At 43.7% G+C, this 22,834-nt stretch overlaps 1 protein-coding gene across 1 annotated transcript in view; it reads left to right on the top strand.

Moving 5' to 3' along the window:
* Window positions 1-9,570, top strand: part of tafa5l (TAFA chemokine like family member 5, like) — a 39,260-nt gene extending 29,690 nt beyond the window's left edge. Inside the window, exon 4 of the mRNA XM_070840258.1 lies at window positions 9,525-9,570. Within this exon, the coding sequence (XP_070696359.1) occupies window positions 9,525-9,548 (24 nt within the window). The 3' untranslated portion in view covers window positions 9,549-9,570. The remainder of the gene's footprint in view (window positions 1-9,524) is intronic.
* Window positions 9,571-22,834: the final 13,264 nt, after the last annotated feature.

Genomic DNA, 22,834 nt, shown 5'->3' on the forward strand with positions numbered 1-22,834 from the left:
CTGTGTTGTGTAACTAAAAAACATACATACAGTATGCATTTTCCTCTGGGGATTCATCGCCGTAGTCATCTGTTATTTTTCAGATCCAGCCTGCTGTTTCATTAATCTTTTTGCATCAGCATTTACAGTTTACTTTTTTTGCCCTGATACTGGTGGGGAAACTCCCTGGGAATGGAGATGTTGATCTATCTGACGATTTCATACAGAGGAGGAACTCAGTTTGGAGACTCTATGGGCCCCAGTCAAAACTACAAGCTTTGCATACCAGAAATCTTGGGCTCAAATTGGTAGATATGTCATGGTTGATTTCCATTATATTTATAAAGTGTAGTTGTGCTCCCAAGGGGATAAAACCCACTGATTTTAACAGCCCCATGGAGTTTCCTTGAGTGCCCACTCATGACAAATTTTACATTTCCAGAAAATGTGTTTATTTCCTCCAAGACTTTATGTTCTGATTAATATTAGCTGCTGTTTTCCTAATATTTTTTTGTTTTCAACCCTCAATCATCCACCAGCTGGACATTAGCACTATATGTAGCTTTTGGAGACTGCTAATATAATTCATTGCAGCATGCATAAAAAGAAATGGTGTCTCCCTGCGTTTGTGTCCATTGTTGTAATTTTAGTGGACTGTGTGTTAAATGGTTAATTAGATTGTTTTAACACTAAGAACAATGACTTTTCTTGTTGCCCATTGTGATAAATCTCTAAAAAACAAAATATCAAAGGGCTTTTCATATGTAAGACCAACCAATTCTAAAAGAAATGCTACTGAAGAATATTACAATAAATGTCAGCAACATCAGCATCAACCTGATGATATTGATAAAGTGATAGATCAGTCTTACTGCACCGCCCCCCCCCACACACACACACACACACACATTGTAGACACCTTCCCATACACCTGCAACTCTTTCTAAACGCTGCCACCTCAGCCTCGTCTCTGCAGCCCGTCCTCCTGTGTGTGCAGCTCTTGGTGGCACTGCCAGGTCACACACTCCAGCCTAACCTGCTAATGGAGTTTGCATATGCAGCCCGCTCTCCACTGCCAGCTAACCATTAATATGAATCACTCTCTGGAGGCCCCCCCAAACAAGCTGGCAATTTGTCTTCACTAGTGAGCCGCTGAAAGGTCTACATATGATATTCTCCGAGGTGGAAAGCGCAATTGTGGAGGGGTGGGGCGGGGTGTTATGAGGTCGGTTTCATACAGTTGACGGGTTGGGGGGTGCATGTGAATTGCGAGGTTACACAAGAGTTGTGTGTTGGCTGCGCGTGCATGTGTGGAAGGTGTAAATGGCCGTCAGGTGGAAAACTGACAAGAGAGGCAAACTGAATTCAGGACGGTAAAATGATTTTTCTCCTTTCAGGCGAGCAAGAGGGGCTGTGAGATTGCCTCACTTGCTCCCTGCTCGGTGAGAGCAGCGTTGAGAGCATTGCTGAGCTCTATTATCACCATTTGCTAATCAAGTGATGGGCTCAAATTGGAAGTACGCCTGCAAAATGCTTCTTCAGTGAAGGATAAGAACAGACTATTTTCCCAAATATTATGTTCTGGGTTTCAAATGTTACTTCACAGGCTAGAGGGAGCTTAAATAATGAAATGTAAGTACTTGAAACCCTGATTTGATCATACAAGCCAGACAAAACTAGACAGTAGCTGGGGAAAAAAAATCCTCCTACACCCACACAACAAATGCCACAGCTCAGCTAGTGTGTGGCCTGGAGAGAAACAGAACAGTTGCGGTCGGGCGTTCTTTTCTGCCAAACGAAGGGGAGTTGCAAAATGAACAGCATACACACAGACATACACACACAGCACGACCCAGTAGGTCAGAGAAGCTTGCATCATGTTTTTTAGCATTTTCTTTTTTTTTTTCTGCTCTGGTGGCCCTCCTCCAGCTATGTGCTCTTTGTTCCAGCGTCAGCCACAGCGAAAAGCTAGTGGAGTGTGTGTAGTCCTGCCAGTGCTGCTGTAAACATGAAGACATCATAGCCATTTAGCTCTGCAGGATTTTTTTTGAAAGGATGCCATATGACCCAAAAAAAAATCTTGATTTGCGGAGGAAAAAAATTAACTGAAAGGTGCATCTTTCCTAGAAATAGAGAAAACGAAGCAGGTGTTTGAAAATGTAATAAAAATAAAATGTTACAAATGTGATGCAGTTGGATGCGGAAAAAATTGGGCTCATGGCACATAATGAATACAGACGTTCCTACCCAGTTATGAAGGAGTTATGAAATTCTCACCTCTTATGAAAGAGGTGCGAAAATGAAAGAGAGAGATGATGTACTTCCACAGTGTCATTGCGTAACACTTGGTAGCACCTCAGTTATAAAGGCTTCAATGTCTACGGCAAACGACCAGGCAGCCAAGTCATGTGTCGCCATGGTCACTGCGCTGCGCTGGCAACCCATCTGACCAGAGACAGACTTCTAATGAGCTCCCTTCTCAAAGGCAACACAGCACACTCCCAGGCTCTGTCAGCAGCATGACTGTTTGTGTGCGGCTTCTTGAAATGAATTGTTGATTAGTTGGTGAGGTTGGACAGAGTTCCGGTTGGCTCGGTATCATTAGTGTAAAGGATAGAAGAGGATGTGTCGTCCAAGTACGAATAAACAGAAGGCAATAAGGTTTAAAATTGAGTCTCAGATGCACTGGCAGAAATGTCTGAGCATGTCATCTGTCTCTAATGGTGTCTTATTTTTCAGAAGAACGAGAGAAATCTAATATTATGGTGACATCATTTCACTTTTCCTCCAACTGTAATTGAGCTTGAAGTGTCTTTCCAAACCATACAAGAAGTAGTTGGAATTATTTCAACCCAGCTGGCAAAATCTTCGACACTCGACTGTATATTCTTCTTCATATCAATAAATCCCATGAAAAGACTACCAACGAGGATTGCCTGTGAAGCCAAATTTCGATATTTTGACTGCCATTGTTGTCCAAAAACTAGTAAAAATCATCAAGCCACACTGTTACAGTGGGTAACATGTTCCTTCATCGCCATGATCACACGCACTGTAGTTTATCTTGAGTCAATCCTACGTACACAATCTTCCAGCCTTAAATACTCACAGCAGCACCAAATGTGTATTAATCCACCGCTGAAAGTAGTCCCCAACATATGCACTATTTATTCCGTTTTGAGTAACGCATGCTAAAACCTGTGTGAGCTGTTTTTGACTTCAGTAGGCACCAATGTGCTTGGGATGGACCGACATATTAATTATTAGAGAGAATATAGAATAAGGCTGCAGGCATGTAATGATATCTTTTGGGATATAATGTACAGTTACACCTTCTGTCACAAAATAATCTGTTTTTTTTTTTTTTTTTCTTCTGTGACGTGGGCTTTTTCTGGGGCTCCATGCTTGAACACACTGTTCTCATATGTTTTGCTTACTTGCTGCGGACGCAACACAAACAGTTTGCAAATGCAACATTAGTCAAAAAAACAAAGATGCCTTTGCTCTTTTGATTTATTATCTTAAGAGCTGCTCTGTCGCTGAAAAAACTAATTTCCATGCAATATTATTCTACTTGTATGTTATATTTAAGCCGCTAAGCTGCGTGTAGTGCTTCACATGTGCTTCACGTGTGCCTCAAAGTAGCATTTTGCGCAGACTGATGAATCAATCTGTGATCTCTCCGCCAATACTGGCAATTACTGGATGAGTTCTGCATCAGCACTTCCATGTTAAAGCACCTGACATTTTATTCATATTGTGCACTAGACTCTCCTGTTGGACTGTTAAATCTTACTTCAACAAATATATGTAAAAGTAATGGGGTGGGGGTTTGTATTATGTGTTTTTTTTTTCTATGTGTCTTCATTGTTCTGCTGTGATTGTTTGTTGTTCTCTCGTGTGCACACTGAGGCAAATCTATACCAACTAAGTTGTATGGTAATAAAGTATTGAATTTTGAATAAAAATGATAATCCTGCAGTCGGCACAGAAGAAAATGTTTTTGTAAGACAAACAGAGCTGAGAAGCCTGAATTCTGCTGGTGGTGACAGGTTGCATCAGCATCCCATCTTTTGCGATTGTGATTTCAGTTTTATAGACCCAGCTCTCCCTTTGATACTACCAAATCTTTATCTGAACAGCTCATCCAACTGAAAATACAATGTAGTTTTCAAGAGGTGCTTCAGTCCTCTTCTGGCTTTCGGCATGAATTTACAGCTGCATTAGCATGTACAGCGTGTGGCATTGCACTTATGCTTATTATGATTTGAGTGTGTGTTTTTTTTTTAGGTTATGTAAATTGATGCTTCTTGTTCTTCCACCACTCCTGTATTGGTCACACATATGCCTTCTGAAACTATTTGCAAACAAATTTGTTTTCTCAGTGGGATGCCATCTTTAAATAAAAGTGGTTTGTCACAGTGAAATCACTTTCAATAGGTGCTGTAGTGCTATGACCAGCAGCATTCATTTAGCCCAAATAAAATGCATAATGAGAGAAGTAAAGTAGGTTGTTTCTTGAATAGTAACTCCGTCTGCTGAGGCCTCTGAAGGATACATGTGGTAAAAAAAAATGGGCCCTGAGTAAAAGGATGTGATATAAATGATCTTGTTTCTAATACCGCGGGAAAATATTAGGTCATTAGAGAAATGTCAGCATCTTCGCAATGCATTGAAAAACCAGGCCAAAGCATTTTCAAAAAATATTACATATGCATGCTGTGCACCGTGTCCTTCAATGCTCTGCTGGCTTTCAGTTTCATTTGCAGTCGAAATTATTAAATTCTGTGCACCAGCAAGTAAATTCCAACAATCGCGCACAACTAATAGAATCTATTTTAGCAGTGTAGCGGTTGAAAAAAGAAAAAACAGTTTTACTGTTAGTGGAGTTTTTCTCACCAGTATCTCCCAAGAGAGATGCAAATCTGCAATTAACTGAGACTATTATTCTTTAATGCATAGTTAATGTAATGACTTGAATGCACCACCATCCTTTTCTGTGATACACACATCAGAAAAAGAAGAGCATGAATCCCGCTCTTATGCTCAGCTGGCTCACCTTCAGGCTTTTGTATACATTGCTGTTTGTGACAGTGCTCCTGTCGTATTATATCTGACAGCCTCTCTCTGGATCCTCAGGGATAACATACTGTAGTCGGGCTGCGTTGCCTTTAGATGTACATTTATAAAATGACTGGCGTTCCAACAACATACAGTATGCGCCCCTGTCAGACAAACACTGGGGTTACGCTCGATAAGCAAATATACTCCTCATTTTAGTTTCATTTACAGATCTTCTATTTATCAAGCGGAAAAGAAAAATGCACTCCTTTGGTTTCAACTCATCTGTTTGTCAGACGCTGTGGCATGATCATCAGTCTTGAGGAGATAGCGTGTGGACTGATGCAGAAAATATATTGAAATAGGTTAGATTGATAGAGATGTACAGAAAAGAGGGAGAACCAAGCTGCAGTAAGCCTCATGATTACATTTACAGTATCTAATGTTTCCTTTGCTGTTCATACACAAAGTGTAAAAAAGCAACGCGTTTTTTTTGTTTTTGTTTTTTAATGTTGTTTTTTTTCCTCTGGTACTGTCGTCACCTGCTAAAAGAGTCCCCCCTCCTCCCTCCCTCCCTCTCTGTCTGAGACCCGGAGTGAACGTGGTCCCTTCTGCTGTCACTTCCAGCACACTTTACCCGGCTCCTCTATTTGAAGTTCTGTCATTGCCAGGCTTTGAACTGCCATTTGTGTTTTACCCTGCACAATGCTTGTCTCCAGAGCTTCGTCTGGTGTGAAATTGTCAGAGCCATAGGCCACATTTCGACACAGGGTTTTCGTAATAAGTAATGCAGAAAGCCTTTCTGTGCACTGGACACATTCAAGCGTGCTCACAGCATCCTTTTTTCAAAGCTGGGGTGTTTGTGGTGCCATTTGGATCTTTTGTTTGTGTGATTTTTAATTTCAAACCATATGTTCATTTAGCTCCACAATATCTATTTGACAGCTAAAGGTCCCTCGTAGTTTTCGCGCTCATGTTTTATGAACTTAATGTATGATCAGTTTATAAAATATGACACATTGTTATAGATTAAGCCTTTAAGCAAGGTATAAATAGCTAAAGATAATATCCAATTTGGTCTATACAATATGTTTATATAGTAGCATACACTATAGTGACTCTGGCAGGGGCCATACAACATAATGAGTGTTTGTATTGTGCATATTGCTGATAATACTTAAAAGACAATACCAGTGGTGTTGTATGTTTTACCTGATTTACTACAAGTCACAAACACTTCACATGTCAGATGACCATTCTGCAAACTACGCTGCTGTTTCAAGTGTGTTTCATTCCATTGCAAACATCCTTTGCTCTCCATTCGTGTCTGTTTCAATACGCGGCCTCTTGAAACTTGCTCGATTTGTGTTAACCATCGCACTGATCATAAAGTCTGTGTTCATTTTTGTCAGTTGCATTATTGTTTTGCACTGCTGGCTTTTCAAATTAATCTGCACTCAAACTGCATTGTTATGCTGCAGTAATGTAACATTTACAAAAAAATAAATAAATGAATGCAGACTTGACGTTCATTGTAATGCTCACACACCTCAAGCTTTTTCAGAGCCTGCTTATTGACTTTCTTACTATACAGGAATGAATGTAAACCAATGTCAGCCTGGAACAAAAACATCTGAAAATGGTCAGTGAAAATGTAAAGTATACATGATTTATAGTTAAAGCTGCACTACATCAGAGTTTTGGTACTACTAAAGGGTCAAATGGCTGTGTTTCAGCAATTTTTTTAATTCTCAGGCTCCCTCTAATAATGCACATACAGAAAAGTAAATATGAGAATCTAAGACATTAGACAATACAGAAGTTAAAAGAGAGTGAAAAATATGCAATAAAGTTAATGAACTGCAATGGAAACCAGGTAATGCAACAAATATATGTACTGTGATGTTTAGAACAGCTTGTATACAGGAAGTAAATATATATTTATATTCCGACGGTGCAGGTATAAACAGTAGTAATAAGTATATCTACCACACATATTACAGAACATACATATAACACTGTCAGGTATTTTTCAGTTTTTCTTGTAATGGACTGTTCTTACTGTATGATTGTTAATTTTACTTCGACAAAGGATTCAAATTTTGGACTACATACGTTGGTTTTGTCAGTAGCAGCCTCCTTAGAAAGCAGCAAATGCAACGAAATGCTTTGTTCCTATTGTTAGTTTTGTCCGTCTGAGATGGCTCTGGGTCTGATGTTTTGAAGCTCTTGTACATCAGGCTCCTACTCTGTGCACGAAACGTCCACTCAGGGTGTCAGCAGGCTACAGCTGGGCTTGTTAGCCTAATAACAACAGCAGTTGGTGTGGCCGGTAATGACTGGGACCTCTATGAGTCTCCGGTTGATGAAACCAACAAAATCCTGCACAGGAGTCCACTTATTAGTAGAAACCCCGGGGAAAGAGTTTTAGTTACTGCAGTGATGGCACAGCGCCTGTCTTCACAATGGCTTGGTGGGCTGCTGGTGAGATTTTTACAACTTGAAGTGCTACCAATTATGCAGTCTCTGCTTTGTTTCCCCCAGAGCAGTGAGCAAACAAGCTGTCTGCCATACCTGCAGTGGCTTCCCCCTTCGGCTACGACGATTTCTGGGAGTTGTAATGCTAGCTTGGCTGAGGATGTTATTTGTGTAATGTGAGGCATACTGTATCTTAAAAATACTTTGATCCTAAAATATGTTGTGTTGATGATAAGGAAGGAATTTAATTGAATCCCTTAATATTTTTGCCAATCTCCTCTGGCACTCTCTCAAAGATTCAGGCTGCGCACCTCATTTGAACTGTAAAACTTTATCATTTATGCACAGTGCTCAGTGTTTACAAGTGATGATGAAACAAGGGCACCCCGAGCTCAGAGACAAGGTCCAAATGTTTCAATTTCACCGCAACACAAGCAATTAGTAAAGCGCTTAATAGTGTGCTCCCCGCTTTCTCTCTCTCTCTCTCTCTCTCTCTCATTCTCTCGTTCTTTATCTGTGAATCTCCCTCATCCCTCGTGCCAGCGGGAGATGAATATGTCTTCGATGTCCTTGGATTCCTGCCTTGTAAACACCATAGGCGGTGAGCACTGTTTACCGGTGTACATGGCAGGCAAACAGCCGGCTGTGTCTCCCGCACACTTCGTCCCGTGGGGCCAAACTCACCTTGTTACCCTTTTAATTAGTAAGAGCAGTTAATAGTGCTGGCTGCTTCTGCTGCCTCAGCACTCTGCTCCAAGTTCAAGAATCCCTTCGATCGATAGCAAAGAGTCCAACTGAGACAGGGGAGAGGAGGGGGTCCCATCGTGGGAGCAGCTCAGGTACATTCATAATGGGTTTTGGAGAGAAATCAAACAACATACTGTTTTCTTTGAAGGAACCTTTGAGGCGGGTGTATCAATAACTATTCTTTCTTTCTTTTCCCTTGTACATTTGAAGGGATAACAAGGTCTCTGGCTTCTTACTGCACATTCCTCTCACCCAGTTTCTCCTCTCCCACATTTCCTCTCCCACGAAAATGAATGTAATCAAAAAGCTAAGGGTTTGCTCTGCAGATTCTATTGTGCCCTTATAAGCTTTTATCCCTCCCAACCTCTCGCCCCCCCCCCCGTGCTCATTTCTTTTCTTGTTTTGATTTAAAGATGCAGTGGAAGTACTTAGCATTTAGATGACATGCTGCTGGGGAGGTGTGATGGATCAGCGCCTCTTCAGAGGACTGAATTTCTCCAACAGCGCAGTGCCCAGTCGGCCGGTCGGACAGAGAGAGGGACGGATCGCAGGAGGACAGGCAGCGGAATACCAAGTCCGCCTCACTGCTGCAGATAGCCTGGCACAGCTGAGAGGAGAGCAGTGGCTGCTGGGAATGCCAATGTGCTGCCCAGACAGCCGTCTCGCCTTGGCTCCTCTGATTGGCTAAACAGACCATTAGCTTCCTGATTATGATTAGCCGAGTCATTATCTACACAAAAGTGGCTCATTCACCAATATTAAGAAGGCAAAGGAGCTGTTTTCTTCCTCCGGTCAAGGGGAAAACAGCGTGTTTTCATGTGTTCTCCTAGAGATGAATGTCGGAGGCAAGAAGTTGTTGTTCACAGAGAAACAAAGTGGAACACTGTTTATCACCCTGCCCTGAAGCTAATGTGATAAAAAAATGTCTATGTGTGTGTGATGCCATTGATGGAAGAAAGGAAAAGTCTCTCACTCGTTAATGCGGATGATGAGGTGCCCATTATTTGCTCGTATTTTCTGGAGAGAGGAGGAGAGAAGCGGCGTCCTCAGAGGTCATAAAAACTGGGAAAGAAAAAAAATAACCTTCAGCTTCCGTCATCTCGCCTTAGATATAATTGGAAGACATACCATCTGTGCTTTTAAATGGACATATGCTGCTCTGTGTCCAAGGCCAATATGCTGAGGGAAAGTTGAATAAAACGTTAGTGAAGGCTGGCCCTCTGTTCCTCCCATGCTCACCTTCTTCTTTCTTTTTCCAGCCTTTGCCCAAGGAGCCGTCGTAGGAAGCAGAGGAAAACAGCAAGTATGTGAGGTTTCTTTTATGATGTATTTTATTCTAATTTGCATACTGAGTGTTTAAACCGCCTTCAGTTCACTTCAACATACAATCAACCAAAGATTTTCTGATTGCTGCAGAAATAATAACTTTGGAGGGAGACCCGATGAACAGCAGACATTCCTCAATTCAAAGAGTCACTGTGTAGCTCAGGAATCAATCAGCCATTAGTGTCTGTTCATTGTGTGTCTTCCATAATGGCTCTCACCACCGAGCTGAAATAAAGATCAGCCAGGTCCAGGAGAAGGCACAATGGAATCCTCCATCTCTCATGATGCAGTTACTTTGATGTATCTATGCAAAAAAAACAGAAACCAAAGGGGTTATTGCAAGTTTTAAAATGCATAAGGATGGAAATGGAAAAGCCCCATTGTTGTTACATCAAAGGAAGCCGCTACTTCAAGTTTCAAGGTGTTCGTTTAGGGCAGAGGCGGGAAACTGATATGAATGGGGCGGATGTTTTTGACCAAAAGCAATAACCGAGAGAAAAAGCTACATTTTAAAAAATCACATAAATCAGAGTCCTGAGATTGGGTGGCTGCTTTGCATTCCTCCAAGTCGATATTGGCTTATTAAAAGTCGGTAAACTGGAGTCAACAGCAGGTTAGCTTGACACTGCTCGCAGGTTAACCGCACTTCCACAAACATTTTCTTTCTCTAGAAAACAAGGAAATCCACCAAAGATTAAAGTGAATTCCTCTCCCAAGAACAATGACTAGGTATCTGTGAAGCGTTTGTATTCTGCAAAACCACAGGCATTTGGAATCTGCATGCTTTATGTCTCCTAGCCAATATTCTAAGATTGATTTTCCCTCCTCCATCGAGAAAACAAAATGAATCACGCACAATTACCAAGGACAGCAAGAAAAGGGGAATTGGGGGCGTCATAAATATTTATTTGCCAGCTCTGGGAATTTGTGCAATTCTGTGTGGATTTGCCAACTCATATTTAAGTGTCTGAATGATTTATATGGGCAGTTCTGGGTGTCACATTTGTCCACTGTCACCCTGGATCATTTGTGTAATAACATTTATGGATTTATCCATATAACATATTCATGGTGGGGTTCTATTATCATCCAAATGGGTTTCTTGATCAAATGATTGGCTAAATTAAGTCATTAACTGCAGAATTTCACTGGAGGTGAAATGCATTCCATGTGGAAAGGCTTATATTAGTTCATACAATTAATGGACCCACCCCTTTGCAGATTCCTTCATAAAATGTGCTTTGTTTAAGACATTAGATTTCATGAAAGACGAGTTAGAGGACTAAAGCCTGTTTCGGACATGTAATATGCAAATCTGCTGGTTTTATGCGTCCTTTTAAGTAATGCCTTTTTGCCAGTGTCCGATATATAAATATTCAGACCCGTACTGAAGAAAGCCACAATGCTAGCATCATATTTGGCACCTCCTGCACAACAGATAACAACTGGCACACAAACAACGATGCGTTAAAAAGTCACTTCTAATCATGGATGGATGTTAAAACTTATTTTGTTGTGGAAGCCTTAATAAGACCGTCTCACAGTGAAGCCCCTCATAATATTTCTCATCTATCATTCTATCATAGATTAGATAAAAGTTAACACAACAGGGGGTGAAATGTGTCAAAAGTAGAACTCTGCTTCTCTGTTTTATAATATCCAACAGTGTATGACCAGAGAACGAGAGGACGTTAATTTGGGGTTCCCATTTAATTCTTAATTAGTTAGTATGTAAAGCTGGAACTGGCACTGATGAAAACTAGAAGTACACAGGCTAGTCTGTTAGCACTGTGGTTATGCTTTTCTCTTTCCCTGTGAAAACCAGTAATATCCTCAACAGATCCTTCAGTTCTTTGTGGTTTGTTAAATTGATTTTATTTTTGATCATAAAAAAGAATAAAAATGAGTAAATCCTTCTTGGATCTGACAGTGATGAGACACAGAACAGGTGCTCCTCTTGTACTCAGTAGGTAGGGAATCAATGTCTCCCCAAAAATCAAAAGATTAAATCATTAATGATATTTCCCTCAAGAAGGCAGAAGATGTGTTTTTCATCTCTGTGCACATTTAACTTTATTTTGTGCTGCAGTCGCCTTTCTGCTCATGTGACAGTATTCAGTTCAAAGCTGTGCAAACAATGTTATGAATGTAAAACTGCCATCATGACTTGTGATATGTAAAAGCTCATGAAACAACCCTGTCTTGTGATTTTTACCTTTACCTCGTCTTTTTCTCCCATTTTCTCCGCAGGTTCATTGACATCCATGCCACAAAAGGAACTGAGACCAATCACCACACCAGAACATTGTGTCCATTTACCAACAAGGCTCCCAAACTTGACACCAGGCTTGACCTTCAGTAAATAAAAAAAAAAAATTAAAGATAACCCAGAGCTTCTCCAGTCACCACAGTAAAAGACTCTGAACAGACACTTCTGAGCAGTCTCCAGTGAGCAGCATGGTACCATCGGCATTGAAACTTCACAGCCAAAATCACGGACACATCATAGAACAAAATCCCTGTGAGGAACAGTCATCAACAGGGCAGTGGAATAATCATGAAGTACATTACCCTTTTTTTGTTTTGTTATCCAACATCAGGTCTGCAGGGGACGGCTCCTTGAAGATTTCTGGTACCTTTGTGGCTTAATTTAGACTTGTCTTTCAAAAGTCAGCCCCTTCATCTTTACTATCCCCGCTATGAATCCGTCCAGGGTTTTATTTCTGCCAAGTTTCTTTAATGACAGCTCGCTGCAAAAGAGTCGCGACTTTACAGAGGTTGGGCCAGGCCATATCATCTGTCGGATTCTAGCCTTTAACACCTCTCTCTCATTTGGCTGGGTGAAACTTTACAAGGCCGTAGCCTCCAAAATCTCTGCATACACACCCTGGGCGGGCGTGAAAGAGCATGAAAGTCCTCTGGAATGTCACAAAAGAGACGACAGACATGAGTTGACTGTTTTTCCGCAGTGAACGAAGGACGTGATGGTGGGATGTGGACATTTTGGGCGACTTAGCTTATAACTTATGTTTTTTTATGTGGTGCCAAGATAGACTAGAAGAGTAGTTTTCGTCAATGAACCTCACACATCTTGTACACATCACCGGGAGCATTTAGCAGATGTGGACCCCTGGCTCATTTTAATGGTCTTTACTTTGTGTGTGTGTGTGTGTGTGTGCGCGTGTGCATGTTTTGCATCTGTCCATGTGTGTGTGTGAGAGTGTGTGAGAGTGTGTGTGCACATCCAGAGATACACTGTGAAATAAGTCATATCCGATGCATTATTCATACTCTTGTATGTTTTTGGGACACGCCCAGACCAGAGCTCACCATCTGGCAAAAGAGGCATTTGTGATTTTACAGATGTTGGGTATCTTCACGGATGAATCCTTGGATTTCTTTTCTTTCTTGTCTTTTCTTTAGTACATAGAGATATTTATATTGGGGGGAAATATTATTAAAACTGAGGACAAATCTACAGTATATCACATAAGTTAAATTCTGTAATTAATATTAATTCATGTGTGATTAAATGTATTCAGAATACTTGTCTAAATTGGCTATATTTTGATATGAAATGTTTTGGCCAGCTGGAAGTGCTATTTGCTGATTTCAGATGCTTGATATATTTGAAATTATGTATATATATATATATTCAAGTAATGTATTTTGTGTTCTGTGGGTCTCATTCAAAGAGGACATAATGAAAAGGAGGAGCACAAGAGGCAAGAAGTGGACACAATAACACAAACACCAGTGAGACATTTGAAAAACACAAAATACAATAAAACACAATCCAAGCACCACAACACAACAAATCTACGGTCAGCAAGGTGACTTAGCATCTCCCTGATGCAGTCCCAAAAACAGAATCCTCACAGAGGTACTGTTTGTTGCAGGGCGATTGCATCATACTGTACAGGTGTTCCTGTTAATGTGTCTACACCCTGTTTTTTCATTTCTTTGTACTAAACAATCCTGTACATCTCCATCGTAATGTATGCATTTGAGGATATAAAGAGAGCGTCCGCTCCCGGGAGCTGCAGAGTGTGTATTTGGTGTGTGTGTGTGAGTGTTTTCCAGGTCAACGGCGTCCTGTGTAGTGAGAAAATACCAATTTCCACCTGATCCCATACCTTTGATTTCATGCTGCCTTTATTTATCGCTTCTTTGGTTTGCACTCACCGTAAATAAATTGTCCCTTTGATTTCAGTCAGGAACTGCTGCTTCACTCAGCAGGGCATTGGCAGAGCAGATCTGGATTTTAGTAAAACATCAATAAGAACAGGAACAGGACATATCTCTACTTGCAAAGTGGTCTAAATGTCAAAATCTGACAGTATATAGTTATTTATGCCAGCACATATGATCAAACTAAGTTTGGCATATTGTAGCACTGAGCTGCTGACTCTCTGTGTCTGGTGCACTGTGGTGTCGGGATTATCAATGGCCAGGGGCCAAACTGCATGGGAGCCAGGGGGAGCTCTTCATAAGACATGAGCTCCCCTGAATATAAAGATTTGTGAAAAATGTTTCAGGGGATAGAGGGTCTCTAAAATATTGACAATAAGATATTTTTGCCTTTCTATTTTTCTGTATCTTCGTTATCATGGAGCTCGCATAAAATTAGGCTATTATTGATGTATGATTCATGCATGAGGGTAGTTCATCATTAATTCACTTTAATAAAGATACCGCCATGCATGCTATTCTGCCATCACCATAGAAGTGTGGCGGTACAATGTCATGAACTCACTTTAACTCAAGAATCAGAAAAAGAAAAAACTCTCTTTGTCTGAGTCAGTCCTCGTGCCGAACTGCCTTTATTCATCTCTCTGTCTTGTTGGCTTAGTTGGCTATATTGTATCACACTTTGATGTTTGACAATCAGATCACATGAAGCAAGCAGGCCTGCATGATGGCACCTACAAGGCATCTTTGCAACAAGAGTCACATTCAGTCCTCTCTTTGAGGTGTGAGCAACTCTCCCATAAAATAAGTGAGCTCCCCTGAAAGCCATTGTGTAGTTCACACGCTGTCCACAGCCCCAAGCTAAGGGAGTGTCCTCAAATTGTCAGAACTATAAGTGCCTTTTGTGGTCCTCAGAACTACAGGAACTACAAAACTACAGGCCAGTTGTTACCTATCAATGAAATAGAGCAAATATTTCTTGTGAGGACTAAAATGAGTCCTGAGTAACACTTTCTATGATGCCCATGTTTGGTATATGATGTATTATAATCTAAACTAATGCACAGTGCACTATAACAGCAGCATGCTGCATTATAAAAGTTGCCACAGGCCTTCATGTGAGAGATAATCCACAATGTGGTGAGTGGTTATTGAAGAACAACACACAAAGTGCAGAAATTAAAACATAATGCAAAGTGTGAAGTGCGTTATATTTCATAACTGCACAGTGATTCATGAATTGCCCCTCATGCCATGGCCACACTTTCCTGAAAATAAATACACTAATACACAATATTCTGTATTAGTGGAAAAGTTGTGTTGCTATAATCTTGGTCAACCTTGATATTACCTTAAATGCTATCTTACTACTTCATTAAGATTTAGAAGCCAGTGTGTAATAACCACTGCCTTACAGCCAGAACTAGTTATATAGAAAATTAATGGGCGTTCTGAGTCAGAGTGAAGCAGTCATATGAAAATATTGCACACCCAAAAAGCCAATTAGAACCAAATGTCGTCTATTGCCATTAATATTATGATTTTAGAATTGACCATAGTCATAGGTGCTTATTATAATCGCTTGACTCAACTTGCATGAAAGATTTTAAAGATTTATAAATATCTTGAAACTCTCTGTAATGTTTTATTTAACAGGTCTGTAAATTCCTAATAATTTCCTGGGATTTTTCTGGGAAATCCATCCATCCATCCATTTTCAACCGCTTATCCGGGGTCGGGTCGCGGGGGCAGCAGTTTTAGCAGAGATGCCCAAACTTCCCGGGCCCCAGACACCTCCTCCAGCTCATCCGGTGGGACCCCGAGGCGTTCCCAGGCCAGCCGAGAGACATAGTCCCTCCAGCGTGTCCTGGGTCTTCCCCGGGGCCTCCTTCCGGTGGGACATGCCCGGAAAACCTCCCCAGGGAGGCGTCCAGGAGGCATCCGAAACAGATGCCCGAGCCACCTCAGCTGGCTCCTCTCGATGTGGAGGAGCAGCGGCTCTACTCCGAGCCCCTCCCGGATGGTCGAACTCCTCACCCTATCTCTAAGGGTGAGTCCGGCCACCCTGCGGAGGAAACTCATTTCGGCCGCTTGTATCCGAGATCTTGTTCTTTCGGTCATGACCCAAAGTTCATGACCATAGGTGAGGGTAGGAACGTAGATCGACCGGTAAATCGAGAGCTTTGCCTTTTGGCTCAGCTCCCTCTTCACCACGACGGACCGATACAGCGACCGCATTACTGCAGACGCTGCACCGATCCGCCTGTCGATCTCACGCTCCATCCTTCCCCCACTCGTGAACAAGACCCCGAGATACTTGAACTCCTCCACCTGAGGCAAGGACTCTCCACCGACCCGGAGATGGCAAACCACCTTTTTCCGGTCGAGAACCATGGCCTCGGACTTGGAGGTGCTGATTCTCATCCCAGCCGTTTCGCACTCGGCTGCAAACCGCCCCAGTGCACACTGGAGGTCCCGGCCTGACGAAGCCAACATGACAACATCATCCGCAAAAAGCAGAGATGCTATCATGCGGTCCCCAAACCGGACCCCCTCCGGCCCCTGGCTGCGCCTAGAAATTCTGTCCATAAAAATAATGAACAGAACCGGTGACAAAGGGCAGCCCTGCCGGAGTCCAACATGCACCGGGAACAGGTCTGACTTACTGCCGGCAATGCGAACCAGACTCCTACTCCGGTCGTACAGGGACCGGACAGCCCTTAGCAAAGGGCCCCGGACCCCATACTCCCGAAGCACCCCCCACAAGATGCCACGAGGGACACGGTCGAATGCCTTCTCCAAGTCCACAAAGCACATGTGGACAGGTTGGGCAAACTCCCATGAACCCTCGAGCACCCGATGGAGAGTGTGGAGCTGGTCCAGTGTTCCGCGACCAGGACGGAACCCGCATTGTTCCTCCTGAATCCGAGGTTCGACTATCGGCCGTATCCTCCTCTCCAGTACCCTGGAATAAACTTTCCCGGGGAGGCTGAGGAGTGTGATCCCCCTATAGTTGGAACACATCCTCCGGTCCCCCTTCTTAAAAAGAGGGACCACCACCCCGGTCTGCCACTCCAGAGGCACTGTCCCCGACCGCCAGGCGATGTTACAGAGACGTGTCAACCAAGACAGTCCCTGTACATCCAGAGACTTGAGGTATTCAGGGCGGATCTCGTCCACCCCTGGTGCCTTGCCACCGAGGAGCTTTCTGACCACCTCGGCGACTTCGGCTTGGGTGATGAACGAGTCCACTTCTGAATCCCCAGCCTCTGCCTCCTCAATGGAAGACCTGGCGGTGGGATTGAGGAGATCCTCGAAGTATTCCTTCCACCGCCCGACGACATCCCCAGTCGAGGTCAACAGCTCCCCACCCTCACTGTAAACAGTGTTGGTGGGGTACTGCTTCCCCCTCCTGAGGCGCCGGACGGTTTGCCAGAATTTCCTCGAGGCCGACCGGTAGTCCTCCTCCATGGCCTCCCCGAACTCCTCCCAGGCCCGAGTTTTTGCCTCCACAACCGCCCGGGCTGCAGCACGCTTGGCCTGCCGGTACCTGTCAGCTGCCTCAGGAGTCCCACGAGCCAATAAGGCCCGGTAGGACTCCTTCTTCAGCTTGACGGCATCCCTTACTTCCAGTGTCCACCACCGGGTTCGGGGATTGCCGCCACGACAGGCACCAGAGACCTTACGGCCACAGCTCCGAGCGGCCGCGCCGACAATGGAGGTGGAGAACATGGTCCACTCGGACTCAATATCTCCAACCTCCCCCGGGATCTGTGAGAAGCTCTCCCGGAGGTGGGAGTTGAAAACCGCAGCGACAGCGGGTTCCGCCAGACGTTCCCAACAGACCCTCACGATACGCTTGGGCCTGCCGAGTCTCTCCGGCTTCCTCCCCTGCCAGCGGATCCAACTCACCACCAGGTGGTGATCAGTTGACAGCTCAGCCCCTCTCTTCACCCGAGTGTCCAGAACACACGGACGGAGGTCAGATGACACGACAACGAAGTCGATCATCGACCTCCGGCCTAGGACGTCCTGGTGCCACGTGCACCGATGGACGCCCTTGTGCTCGAACATGGTGTTCGTTATGGACAGTCTGTGACTAGCACAGAAGTCCAACAACAGAACACCACTCGGGTTCAGATTGGGGAGGCCGTTCCTCCCAATCACGCCTCTCCAGGTCTCACTGTCGCTGCCCACGTGGGCGTTGAAGTCCCCCAGTAGAACAATGGAGTCCCCAGTCGGCGCACCATCCAGCACCCCTCCCAGGGACTCCAAGAAGGCCGGGTACTCTGCACTGCTGTTCGGCCCATAGGCCGAGACCACAGTGAGAGACCTGTCCCCGACCCGAAGGCGCAGGGACGCGACCCTCTCGTTCACCGGGGTAAACTCCAACACATGGCGGCTGAGCTGTGGGGCTATAAGCAAGCCCACACCAGCCCGCCGCCGCACACCGCGGGCAACACCAGAGAAATGGAGAGTCCAGCCCCTCTCGAGGAGCTGGGTTCCAGAGCCCAAGCTGTGAGTGGAGGTGAGCCCGACTATATCTAGCCGGTACCTCTCAACCTCCCGCACAAGCTCCGGCTCCTTCCCCCCCAGCGAGGTGACATTCCATGTCCCTACAGCTAGAGGCTGTCTCCGAGGCCCAGGTCGTCGGGGCACTCCGCCTCGACCGCCACCCGTGCCACATAGCACCCGACCCCTACGGCTCCCTCTGCGGGTGGTGGGCCCACAGGAGGTCGGACCCACGTCATCTATTCGGGCTGGGCCCGGCCGGGCCCCGTGGGCAAAGGCCCGGCCACCAGGCGCTCGCATGCGAGCCCCAGCCCCGGGCCTGGCTCCAGGGGGGGGCCCCGGCTGCGCCATACCGGACGACGTCACGGTCCTTCGTTGTCTTCTCTTCATAGGGGTTTTTTGAACTGCTCTTAGTCTGGCCCGTCACCTAGGACCTGTTTGCCTTGGGAGACCCTACCAGGGGCATAAAGCCCCAGACAACATAGCTCCTAAGGATCATACGAGCACTCAAACTCCCCCACCACGATAAGGTGGCAGCTCAAGGGGTAAAAAAAAAGGGATAATGTTCAACTGGCAAACTTTTTAAAGATGTTTCTAGTGTTTTTTTAATTTTATTGGAGACTGAGGCTGACAGGAAAGGGAGAGAGAGGGGAATGACCTGTAACAACGGTCGCCAGCAGAATCCTAATTAAGTGCTAAACTGGTATAACCCTGACCTTTACATTTCACAGCAGATCAGGTGACCATGCAAAAATGTGCAATTTGTCTACATGCAAGCATACAAAACTATACATATTGAGGGTAAAGTTTCCAGTGATAAAGGGATTACTTGGGTTCAAATCGTTTAGATTTTTCAAAGAAATCTCTTTCTAAATTAACAACTGCTCATAAAATCAGCTCAACTCGAATTTACTTCCAAGTTTAGTTCTTTCCAGGAAAGTACAATAAAACTTTACTTGCAGCGATGTCTTTACAACCCAAAAGCAATTTACAACAAAAAAGAAACAACGTATTTGCTGTAAGAAAGGCAAAAAAAAAAATGTATTTGCCCAACATAGAATATAATCAACAATACTGTGTGTTCCAGTTGGCTGTAGAAACTCGGAGACGTTTGGTTTCTGTGTTTGCTGTCGAGCCAGGATTCCCACTCAACTCCCACTCAGAGATGTAATGAGGCTCTGCTGCTGCTTCCTTCCATTTTGAGTGTCTGTCTTGCTGTCTCAGGGTTTTGAATGTGGGCTGCTGTCATGATCAACAAATGGTACAAAGGTGGTATCCAGCCCCCTGCCATCCGTGGTACGGTACAGTGTGTTCGCTGGATATCAGGAAAGCCTTACGTTACCAAGAAGAGGCAATGAGCTGTCATGAAGCTGTTATAGCAAGCTATAACCACACTCTGTGTACTCTGATACAAGTACAACCATAATGTTCACCACATTATGATCTCTAATGCATATAATGTGATTATACATGTTATAATGTGTCAGTGTGTATCAGACTTTGTACAAATGGGCTTCATAAAAAAGTTTTAACAGAAAATGACCTCCCTGCACAGATTAGTGGAGAAAATATCATTATTATCACCAATTAGCTCTTGCAATTGGAAATGTGTCCGGTAATTGAGGAATCCAAGAGTGTGGATATGTAATTGAGTTGTGCATGGACAGGCACACAGCAAATGGTGGTGTGGGAAAGCAAGATTGGCTAAAAGTTTGTATGACAGCTTTATTTCTGAGCTACACACCGTCTCAGGTTTTATCAAGTAGCTTCAGTCTGAGTCAGCATCAGCAACCATCATGCAACATAATAACACCTGACACTCGATCAGTTCTGGCTGTACGAGCTGTTTTCAGAAAAGTAATTGTGTCCGCACTGTGCACTCTTCAATAAAACCTTCAGGTGCAGAATGGACAAGTGTTTCGACACTGCACGCCTTTGTCATCGTATTTCTGCTTTGCCACACAGTCCTCCACACCCACAATAGATCCCTGGCCGAGCCTAATGAGACACAAACACACCCCCGAGGCTCAGACTGACTTGCTTAACACAGCGTTGTTGAATGGCGCCGCAGTGTAGCGAATTAGCATTTATGCCCACATAAAAATCCATTTACTGATCCATTAGCTTAGCATTGTGCTAATGAGTTGCTGGTGATGACTCGCAGGGGACTTTTGTTAGCAGGCCAATCGTCATTAAAGGTAAACACTTACAGTGCAGCAGCTCCATACATGTACAGACCACATGTCCTGGGCTGAAGAATACTAGATCTTGGTATTAAAACTTGTCATAGCATGGGTAAGTTCTTACATGGCCAGTTTTATTTTTTTTTCTTTCATCTTTTCTCAAATGCTGCACAGACACCTGCAGGTTTGGCTTGTGGGAAATGGAAGAGCCCGCTGTCACATGAAATCTGTTGCACCATCCTTCAAACTAACAATGAGGAGGTGGCTGCACTCAACAATTACAATCTGTCCCAGATAAGCAGAGCAGCACTGGCTGCAGAAAACACTTCACACATCATGGTAAGTGAAAAGTAGAATCAAAGGTATCAATGGACTGTGCCCCAAGCAGCTTATATCGACCGTGAGATTTCTGACTTTTATTTTCTTGGCCCTTGCTCTCCATTATTACAACAGACACTTCAATGTCAATTTCAGACCTGCTTAGGTGAAGGTACCTTGATCGCCCCAGCACAACACACCCACTTGACACCGTGAAAAGCAGACATGCAGCTGAATTAAACGTCACTCACACTGCCGAGTGATTTCCTATGAGGAGGGAGGCAGACAGAATGATATCAGCATCATCTGAAAATGTTTTCTCCCTGCCAAAGCCTCTCAGACCAGAGCCCTTTGCGGTGCTTCCACAGTGAAGGGGAGTCAGCTCCGGGGGGGGGAAGATGAAGGTATAAAATGGTCGTTTTGCTAGAGCAACACAAGCTAATTTATCATTCTCCAGGGGTCAGGCGACGCTCCCTTGGTTGTGAATTTTAATGTTGTTTTTTATGGGTCTTAATAAACTCTATTTTGCTGCGAGCGTTTATGCAGAAGAGCACAACATCCTTCACTCGGCTCATTTAGTGAGTCAAGGAGAGAGGGGCCGGAGCCAAATTTAACCAATGGAGTCATCATTTTCTTACACTAATAGGACACAGTGAGGTGAAATATTGAAGGTATTTGAAAAGTAATGGGAGTCATTCATATGTTTCTCAGAGGATCCAGATTGTACATGCTAGAGAACCGTATTCATTACTCAGAAGAAGTAATATTTCAACAGTAATGTTAATACTTCACTCAGCATTGCACATTGTATTAGAATTAGTCTAAATCTGTTGTAATCTACTGACTTAATCAGTGTATTTCAGCCTCTTCCCAATTGGATGGAGTGAAATTTGGTACACAAATTCATGTTGCTCAACAGGATGACTACAATAACTTTGTAAATTGTTTCATTTTTTTTTTGTGCCATCATCAAGTCAAAAATTAAATTTGTCCAATATCTTGGTTCATGGTTGTGTTTAGATCTAATTAGCAGATATTAGCATGCTTACATGGTGAGCTAACATGGTAAGCATTACACCTGCCAAACAGCAGCATGTTAGTATTCTCATTGTGAGCAAAGCCCCCAGGAAGAGCATCTATAAAGACATCTGTAAATCAGCAGATAGATTCTTTTGAGAGTCACAACCCCCATGAAATGACTCATTTCACAGATTTTGATCCATTCAGTCCGATAACATTTGGGAAGTCTAGAAGAGCCACACGATTACATCATTTATCCCAATTCAAATTAACGGAAAGCTAATTGGAAGTTAGCCAGATCGGCAGGCCCGAGACACTGGTATGCATGCTCTAAGGGCCAAACAATGTGATTTGGGTTCTTCTGTGCCCAGGAAGTTGAACTTTTTTGGCTTCATGCACCACTGAGCAATTTTCATAGGAATGAACAGAGCCCCACGTCCAACGCTGTATCCAGTTCTCTTTATAGGTCCATGTTGTGAACATGTTTACATTAGCATTTACCTCAAACAACAGCTGTGTCCAAGTGCAGCATCACAAAGTATTGAGAAAACTGTAAATTCAACAAATTCAATCAGTGTTAAAGAACAACAAAGCAAACAACATCAAAAATTAGGATTTCACTTTTGAATAGTTTATGTTTATCAACTTGTTACTAGAAAAACTGGTATTAGTGAAGCTCCCCAAAACTAATGGTGGATTGTCCCTTTAAGTGTCAGTCTGCCTCTTGGATCATCCTGGAAAAGCTAAGTCAGGGGTTATATTTTGACAATGACCCATTTACGCAGCAGGAAATTCCCTGTGATGAGGGTATGGATCTTCACACAGGCCTACTGACTTGTTTATCGAATTTTAAAAGAGTTGATTGGCACCATTTAACACAGAGGTCAATTCATCACATGATTGCTTCCTGCCACAGCTGTCGCACTGATCCAAGCTCTGCGTGCACACAATTAACAGGCCTACTGCTGAGGACTCAGTTGTTTGTTGAATGCTTATTGCCTTTGGACTCAACAGCAGCT

The sequence above is a fragment of the Pempheris klunzingeri genome, chromosome 11 (assembly GCF_042242105.1).
Source record: "Pempheris klunzingeri isolate RE-2024b chromosome 11, fPemKlu1.hap1, whole genome shotgun sequence".
Classification (NCBI taxonomy): Eukaryota; Metazoa; Chordata; class Actinopteri; order Acropomatiformes; family Pempheridae; genus Pempheris; species Pempheris klunzingeri.